The sequence below is a fragment of the Helianthus annuus genome, chromosome 5, assembly GCF_002127325.2.
Source record: "Helianthus annuus cultivar XRQ/B chromosome 5, HanXRQr2.0-SUNRISE, whole genome shotgun sequence".
Lineage (NCBI taxonomy): Eukaryota > Viridiplantae > Streptophyta > Magnoliopsida > Asterales > Asteraceae > Helianthus > Helianthus annuus.
Window position 1 is genome coordinate 2,676,649 of NC_035437.2, and position 9,834 is coordinate 2,686,482.

At 37.3% G+C, this 9,834-nt stretch overlaps 2 protein-coding genes across 2 annotated transcripts; one reads left to right on the top strand and one right to left on the bottom strand.

The window, feature by feature from the left end:
* On the bottom strand, positions 1-3,739 carry LOC110939671 (CRIB domain-containing protein RIC10). The gene is made up of 5 exons (XM_022181242.2): positions 3,437-3,739; positions 3,163-3,316; positions 2,973-3,070; positions 2,796-2,880; positions 1-558 (listed from the first exon to the last, which is right to left on the bottom strand). Exons 2-5 carry the CDS (start codon positions 3,218-3,220, stop codon positions 383-385), a joined length of 417 nt encoding a protein of 138 aa, XP_022036934.1. The 5' UTR covers positions 3,221-3,316; positions 3,437-3,739; the 3' UTR covers positions 1-382.
* A 3,359-nt stretch (positions 3,740-7,098) lies between these two features.
* Positions 7,099-7,668, top strand: LOC110942455. The gene has a single exon (XM_022184235.1). It carries the CDS (start codon positions 7,099-7,101, stop codon positions 7,666-7,668), a length of 570 nt encoding a protein of 189 aa, XP_022039927.1.
* The last annotated feature ends 2,166 nt before the right edge of the window (positions 7,669-9,834 follow it).

Sequence of the window (9,834 nt, forward strand, 5' to 3'; positions counted from 1 at the left end):
TTTCGGTGAAAAGTAATAGTATATATACATACAAGCAAACATGCTATCATTTCCGAAAGCTAGATTAGTTTTCCAACATGACAACCAAAGAATCTAACTTTTTACATGTTGATTCCTAGTTGGCTTGTTGTATATTCCCAGTTAGGGGACAAAATTACAAATCAAGACCCAAAAATAAATTTTAAAAATAAGAAAAAAAAAAAAACAAGAAAGCTTTGCATTTTGTTCCACCAATCTAATGTCACACCCTCATGATAAATATATCCTTATTATGCTTCATATATATTTAAAACTTTCTTCTCACATCATATCATATGCTCGTTACCTTTCAAAAACTTTGGTTGTCGAATGAGTGGAACCGTCTTATGTTTCTGGGGTCACTTTACATAGTCTCCGCATTAGCCTTGGCCTTTGCAGCTCGGGGTAACGATGACATCGGGGAGCATGTTGACTTTGACTTTTTACGTCTTTGTTTTTTAGGTATATCGGGAAGGTCTACAGGTGGCAGGTCACCAGGCGTATCATCTGCAGGCCGTCTTCCCATCGCTTCTCCAAAATCTACTCGTGTATAAACAAAACCGGCACAAAAAATTTGTTATTATCTTTATATTATTTGATCTTGTAGATTTGTAAAATACTATAAAACGAAATATATATATCTATATAGGGGTTGGTTAACGTACTATTCTTTAACATACGATGTGTACGAGATGAAATTACGCACGTTATAAAACTCAAAAACCCTAATCACGCATGTTGAAAACCATAATCACGCATAAACATAGTCACGCATGTACATTGTCGAGCTGAGCTTTGCCTCGTTTACGCGATATTGAAGCGAGTTCAAGCCGAGCTCGAGCTTTCGGTCTTACTCGTGAGCCGAGCTCAAACTCAAATAAGTAGGCTCGAATCCAGCCGAACTCAAGCTTCATAAAAACATGACGAGCCGAGCTTGAGCCTAGTCAGGCTCGGCTCGGCCCGGCCCGGCTCGTTTACACCCCTAAAAATAAATAGCTCAGAAAATTAAAGTATACAAATATGGGCTCAAACAAAAGAGTAAAAAACAAAAATAAAAAAAATGTTGCTTTCAATAAAATTTTGGATATATCATGTGTGGGTTCATGTAATTTTTTAAAAGCAAAAAAGGTCTTGTGACATATAAAGCCAAATCTCTTTGAAGCCAAGAATCTCAAGAAAGAGTACGAGTCACCTTTTTTAATAGTACAAGTCATGTTAGTAATTGTACAACTCATTTTTCCATTGGTACAACAACTTTCAATTATTGTAGACAAACTAAGGGACAAAATCCATCTTTACTTCAAGAAAATTTTCTAAACCCGTGAAATGGCCCATGTTTGCCTCTAAACTTGTTTCAAAATTGAAATCAATCACAACCGACATTGTATCATTATTATCTTATATAATATATAATGATTAGAGTTAAATGGCATTTTAGTCCCTGTGGTTTGGGCCATTTTATCAGTTTAGTCCAAAGTTTTTATTTTTCGCCTACGAGTCCAAAAAGGTTTCACCGTTGCCATTTTAGTCCACTCGGTTAACTTCATCCATTTTTTCTGTTAACGAGAAGGGGCAATTCGGTCATTCTATATGTAATTCTGTTAACTAGAAGGGCAATTCGGCCATAAAAAATGACCGAACCACCCTTCTCGTTAACAGAAAAAATGGATGAATTTAACCCAATGGACTAAAATGGCAACGATGAAACCTTTTCGGACTCACATGCGAAAGATAAAACATTTGGACTAAACTGACAAAATGACCCACACATAGGGACTAAAATGACAGTTAACTCTAATGATTAAGAAATCTAGAAATGGAATAAAATGAGATTAATAAATAATAAACTCAAAGATATAATATTTAAAACAAATTGATATATTAAAACAATTAACGTCTATTAATTAACAATTAACATAATTTATTGCATATTTACTCTATCAACTAAACTTGTTACTACTTATATAGGGTATTTAATATATATTTACAGACACTACAAGCAACATATTTATAACTTATAAATATGCTCATTTATGAGTTTCTACCATTAGTAAATTCTTGGAAACAAATGTAATTTTTTTTAACGTTCAACAAAGACCAGTCACATGGGTATACCCATAGGCAAAAGCCCACCCACGCTCGTGATCGAGGACAACAACATATTTATAACTTATAAACATGCTCATATAACTTATAATTTTTTTTTACTAACGGTAGAAACTTATAAATGAGTTTCTACCGTTAGTAAATTCTGGGAAACAAATGTTGGTTTTTTTACGTTCAACAAAGACCAGTCACATGGATATACCCATAGGCAAAAGCCCACCCACGTCGGTGATTGCAGACAACGATGGTGACCCGGCTCATCACAATTTCAGGGGAAACCCACCGACGAAGGCCAACTGTGGTAACCCTTGATCGCAGGCATGACATTTTATCATGAACAGGGGCGTAGCATATAAGGGGCCGGGAGGGGCGCCCGACCCCCCGAACTTTTCGTTCAGTAGTGTTGTACATGTACTTTTCGTATAGAAATTTTTGGGTATATACGTTTTCGACCCCCCGATTCTATAGAATTTTTTGGGTATATACGTTTTCGACCCCCCTGACGAAAACTTCAAGCTTCGCCACTGATCATGAACGAAACTCTAGCCGGCGGCCTCCTCTAAAAATAGTCATGCGGATACCGCAATTCGCAAGAAAATGCAAATCTAATTGATTAATACTAGAAATAAATTGTTCAAATTATTAATAATGATTAATTTGCAATAAAATACCTTGAGAAGACCATGTGGACAAAGCAGAACCAGAATTACCAATGGAAGTTGATGCAAAATCAGGGGCTGTCTTGAATTCATTCATCTAAATAAAATATATAAAATTATATATCAGTTTCATAACAAAGTAAAAAATTGAAAAAAAAACAAAAAACAAAAGTGAAATGACAAAATTACCCAAGATGGAGCAGTGCCTGATGATCCATCCCAGCCAATATGAGCAAGATGTTTAACATCAGTTGGGTACCCAATCTCCATCTCACGCTCCTTCATAACTATAAAAAAGAATCCACCCACATACATCAAAATTATAAAACAGAAAAAACCCAAATTTCCATTTTGCAGATAGATACAGCAAGAAAGGTACCAAAGATCTGTGAGATAAATTTGAAGCCTTTGAAAACCCCTTTGATTTTGGTGCCCATGACTGAAAAAAACTAGAGGGGAAGCTTCAAAGCCCCTTGTGGAAACTGAACTAAGAAGATGAAAAATGACAAAACCAAACGAATGCAGTCGTTTGCCTGCAATAAATCAATTCAAGCATTTTGTCAAACAGTTGGTGTGCATTCTATAATTCCAGTTACTTATGCCAATCGATGTCTGTCGATCAAAGCACAATAACAATAAAGATAACTCGGTACCTTCTCTTCTTCACAGGGAATTCATACAAAAGTTTGTTTCTTTCTTTTCTTTCCCTTTCATGCTCAAATTTTCTTGAATTTCTTGCAAATCATTGAAATGGAGATAAACCCTGTGGATGAATGAATATTAAGAGGGAAAGAAAAATCTGGGAAAGAAAAAAAAGGTTTTTTTTTTTTTTTTTTTTTAATAGAAGTGGGGTGAAATGGGTGGGTTTATGTATGAAGAATATATTGTTGAAGAAAGAAGAGAAAAGGGAAGCAAGATGGAGAACCACAAAGTTCTCCCCCAACAAGGGATTTTAGAAGACATGGACAGGTCATAATACTGTACAACCCTTGCACAACGAAATGATTGTTTTCTTCTTTTTTGTACGAGTTAAATGCCATTTTAGGTCATGCGGTTAGGTTCATTTTGCTAGTTTAGAACGCAGGCTATGGTGAGCGTGGATTATGGAGTTTGGTGTGTCCACGTGGATTATGGGACACCTAATATCGGAACCCAATTTTATAAGGGTATGGTGGGCGTGGCTGGGGTGGCGTGGCCAAGCCACACCATTATATTTTTTTAAATATGTATATATATATATGTAGTGGAGAGTTCAAATGAGAATAATTTCTTTGTAAAAAGAAAAAAGAACAAGTTTCAACCAATAAGAATGCTTAATTTTACTTTATTTAATATCTGCATTTAATTTTAATATAAGGGTATATTGGTAAACTTACAAAAATCATTAATTTGTATTCTTCCTCTTTAATAACTAACTAAATTAAATTTGTAACTCCTTTTCAAAATATATACTTTTTTCAAATTAAAAAAAAAACAACTTAATTTAAAATGTAGAATAAATTACTAGTTGTGTAAGATAAATTACGAGTTGTGTAGGATCTATTTCGGGGTGTGTAGGATAAATTTCGACTGTGTAGAATAAAAATTCTATAATGTGTAGGGTTTATGTAGGAAAATTTTGATATGTGTAGATTTTGTAGATTATATGTAGGATAATTAATGATTAGTTGACTAATTAATTAAAGAGTTAAAAATTAATGATATGAGTTATAAATGAAATAGTATTTTACTAATATGCTCTTTCTTCTTTTTCTTCTCACATTAAATTTCTTCTCAAATGAACATTCCCCTATATATATATATATAAACCATTAAAAATGGCTAGTAGTCTTGGCCAACGAGGTTCTACCATGTCAGGTTCGTAGCCCCACCCAACGCCTGGGCTGAAACCCCCGCCCAAGGGGCCACGCCGAAACCCAAGCCCACTCGGGGTGGTGACGTGGTCGTTTGTACCCAACCCACGCCCCAACCCCCGCCCCATACCCCATAGTCTTAATTCCAAGGTTTTATTTTTCTTTTGTGGGTCTAAAAAGGTTTCACCGTTGCATTTTAGTCCACTGGGTTAACTTAATCCATTTTTTCTGTTAATAAGAAGGGCAATTTAGTCATTTTATATGTAATTCTGTTAATCAGAAAGGCAATTCGGCCATATAAAATGACCGAATCGCCCTTCTTGTTAACAGAAATAGTGGATGAAGTTAACCCAGTGGACTAAAATGGCAACAGTGAAACCTTTTTGGACCCACAGGAGAAAAATGAAACCTTTGGACTAAACTGACAAAATGACCCAAAACACAGGGACTAAAATGGCATTTAGCTCTTTTTCTACTTTAGTTGTGTATCAAGATAAATTATCAAGCGGTCCGCGCGATACGGCGGAGGTGACAATTTGTGTTGCGATACTCGTTTCCGTTATATCAATCGCAAGGCCGGCACTGGAGGTGGGCGGGGAGGACCACCGGTTATGGCCCGTGATTTCGTAGGGCACGTAAGTATTAAAAAAAATCTGATATTATATATTTAATTTTTTTAATAGGGTATAGCCAAACAAATATTAACATAGGCCCACTTACAAAAAAATCATATGACTTAGATTAGTTAGCCCATTGAGATTAGTTTAGTGAGTCCAGTACCCAAATTATGGCTTAGATTAGTTAGCCCATTGGAATTAGGTTAGAGAGCCCAATACCCAAATTATTTTAAAAACTAATAAAAAAAACAATACGTCCATGTCGGGCGGCAACTAGTGCCCTGGATATTGAAACGTCGCCTGTAGCAGGAGAGTAGGAGACCTGGTTCGACGAAGAACTCATAGAGTCTACACGCACAGAGTCTACACTCTTTTGTTCTTCGATTTCAGTCTTGCACGCAGCCATGGGCCTGTTCGAAGAACTCAGTCTCACGATCACGGATCACGTATTGCGGTAAACACCAAATCATCAATCGGCCCTTGTTCAGTACTTCAGTTGTTTTGTTTTGTTTTTGGTCGAATTCACTCATCCAGGCCCTTATTAGTTATTAGTTATTAATTATTATTTTTCTTTTTTGTCGAATTCAGGCCCTTGTTTAGGCGATTAGTTATTGTCGACTTCATGCCCTTTTTTTGTTGTGTTGAAGACTAAATTGTTGGTAATTTATACGGAAATGATTGTCGAATTTAGGCCCGTGTTCTATTTTTTTGGTCAAATTCAGGTATGATGAACGATTATAGGATTAGTTGGTTTATGATTTAGGATCTTTTTTTGTCGATCAAGAATGCAAGGAGTGCTTCACGACTCATTGGTTAGCTATTACCTTATTAGTTTTTACGGTATGTCACTCATTTGAATACTATATTTTGTATTTGTTAATTGTATAGTTTATCGAATGCTATGTTTTTGACAACGGTTCACGGTTATATGAAAAACTAGTTTAAATTATTTATTCGTTAAGGCCTAAGGGCATGTTTTTTCAAGCTCGAACAGGGTATAGGAATTCTCAAAGCCGGCCCTGATCAATCGGTTTCGATATATATCGTATAGTATTTATGTTAGTATTCTCATTCGTATAAAATTTTACCAAAGTTTATAATGTTTATTGTTATATTTTTCGAGCTACGTCATTTTTAGTATGGGTCAAAATATGTTACGTTAAATTGGGCTATAACCCCTTATAATACTCATCAATTTAACAATTGAAAAGAGACTTTAGTTGCTGCTGTAATGGATGGAATATCAAACCTAAGATTTAGTTGTTGTTGGATGTGAACAACAACTCAAGCTTGGGGCCGAACGCACCAATTTAGGACACTATGGAAATTTAAAAGTAAATAAACAAATCAACATTTTTTACTCCAACCAATAAAATAAACCAACTAATCATTCGACTTGAATCAAAATAAGTTTGTATACAAAAACTCATCAAGTTATTAAGAGTGTTATTTGACGGGAGTCTCAACACCACCGAAATACATAATTTAATGCAACATAACTGATAACATACCTATAAGGGCTCATTCAAATGCATCATGCCATGCAAACTGTCATGTAGAGATCCCATGGTTACAAATTTTTAAGCCACAAATGTCTCTAACAGAATATGGATAAATATGGAATGTAAATATGCTAATGATATTATGTATATCTCTTGATTAGAATAAGAGATATGATCTCTTGTATATATACTATTGATAGATGAATGAAGGAGGCCAAGTTTGCAATCATAACATGGTATCAAACCATTAAACCCTAACCGATCCTTCTTCATCGCCCCCTCCCCCCCCCCCCTCTCTTCCTCTGCGCAAGTTTTCTTCCCCTCCTTCCTTCATCGTTTCAACATGGCTTCTCCTATTCATCCTGCTGTCACTATTACCAACATCAAAGCCCTAATCCCCATTACCCTAGACATTGAAAACGGCCATTATACTGCTTGGTCGGAATTATTCAAGATCCACTGCATCTCCTACGATGTCTATGATCATCTTCAGCCGAAGAAACCTGCTGATACGTCTTCTTCTTCCGATAAAGATCAAGCCAAAGACAAGACTATGCCTTCTCCGTCGTGGGAACGCCTTGACTCCATTGTTTTACAATGGATTTATGGGACGATTTCCACCGATCTTCTTCACACCATCTTGAAACCCAACACTAACGCTCATGCTACTTGGACGGCTTTGGCAAATATCTTTCAAGACAACAAGGCCACGCGTACCATCGATCTTAATAACAAGTTCGCCAACACTCGTCTTGACCAATTTCCCACCATGACGGCCTACTGCCAAGCACTCAAGGTAATTTATGACCAACTCACTAATGTTGGTTCCCCTATCACTGAAGAACAGTTCGTTTTGCAACTTCTTATGGGGCTTACGGAACAGTACGAGAGCACGGCCACTATCATTCAATAAACCAGTCCTTTACCAGACTTTTATGAGACCCGGTCTAGACTATGTATGTCTGAAACACGCAAAGCAAATCAGGTCCTAACGTGGCACAACCCTCGTGGCATCCTCATATACCCATGCTCCGACATCGTCGGATACCTATGACTCTCACTTCGGGACACTACGATGCTCGTTCGGACTCAAACCATGAACAATCCACACGTGGAAGAGGCCGCGGTTGCGGCCGTGACCGTGGACGTGGTGGCTCAGCAGGTCGGGGACGCGGACACACATCATCTCAGGCCTCGGTTCAGCCCGGGTATCCTCCTTGGCTGTTCGGTTTCAACACGTGGCCCGACCCAACTCCCAACTATTCTCCTTGGGCTCCTTGGTCCACTGTGCCTCCATGTCCCTATCCCACAGTTCCACAGCGAGCTACAAACAACAATGCAGGCATTCTTGGTCCGCGCCCGGCACAATCTTATGCAGCAAGCTATGCCTCAACTGAAGTCGACCAGCCCATCTACACTATGGATACAGGTGCGACCTCGAATATGACCCCTTTCCCTGACAATTTCTCCTCTTTTTTTAATGATGGCATTTTTAAAAATATACTTGTGGGTAATGGCAAAACTATTCCGGTTCTTGGGCATGGCAATCAAACACTTAAACCACCCTTCCCACCATTCAAATTAAATCAAGTTTTATATGCTCCCTCACTTATTAAAAATTTGATTTATGTTCGTCGTTTTACAACTGACAATCACGTTTCTATTGAATTAGATCCTTTTCGTTTTATTGTGAAGGACCTCAAGACCCGAACCCCTATCCTATGATGCAATAGTCCGGGGGATCTCTACACCCTTGATCCTACGCAAATAACCAAGTTTACCACACCATCCACTTTTGCAACCATCTCTCAAGACATATGGCATCAACGTCTCGGTCACCCAGGATCAAATTTACTTCATTCTCTAAAACAATCTCAATTTATTCATTGTAGTACTATGAAACCAAAATTTTGTCAGTCATGTGTTTTTGGGAAACAAGTTAGACTACCTTTTGTTGATTCTTATAATACTACCTTTATGCCATTTGATATTGTTCACAATGACCTTTGGACCTCTCTAATTCTCAGTTGTGGAGGTCATAGATACTATATTTTGTTTCTTGATGATTATAGTAATTTTTTATGGACCTACCCGCTTGCTAACAAATCTCAAGTCTTTTCTACATTCTCCACTTTTGCAAAACTCATCACCACTCAATTTAACCTTAAAATTAAACAATTTCAATGTGATAACGGACGCGAATATGCAAACTCTATGTTTCAACAATTTTGTAATCAAAATGGCATGCAATTTCGTTTCTCGTGTCCTCATACTTCAGCTCAAAATGGCAAAGCGGAAAGAAAAATACGCACCATCAACAATCTCATTCGCACAATCTTAGCTCAAGCGTCTCTTCCAAATACATATTGGCATCATGCCTTGGAAGTTGCCACATACCTTCTAAATATCCTACCTAGCAAACTTCTTAATTACAACTCCCCCACTCAATGCTTATATCTCACTCGTCCAACCTATGATCACCTACGAATTTTTGGGTGTCTATGCTTCCCTCTCATACCCTCCACAACTATCCACAAATTGGATTATCGTTCTATGCCTTGTGTTTTCCTCGAGTATCCACCCAACCATCGCGGCTACAAGTGTCTTGACTTAGCCACACATAAAATCATTATCAGTCGCCACGTTATCTTTGATGAAACAACTTTCCCATATGTAAACCGCCCGTCATCGGGACCACGGTCCTACGACTTTCTTGATACCTATATCCATCCCCTGTTGTGGCCAAATCATAGCAGTCTCCTTTTAACATAGTAACCAAGCAACTCAATAAGATTTTCGAGCTTTAGATTCGAGAACATGGAGACCTTGGTTGAAACAAAAATAGCAAAGATTATTTACATTAATATAATAAAAAAATACCGTCAAGGATATTCATGCAAGTCTTTTGAGAGGTAATTGCATAAAAAGTAATCAGCGTTGTTCCAGATTCAATTGTGGGCAAGCACACTTAAAAGAGCAAAACTTTAAAAAACAACTACCATGTTGAACTCCACCTCCGTAACAAAACTATACTTTAAGCACATACTTTACACGTAAAAGTGACAAAGTGGATATGGAT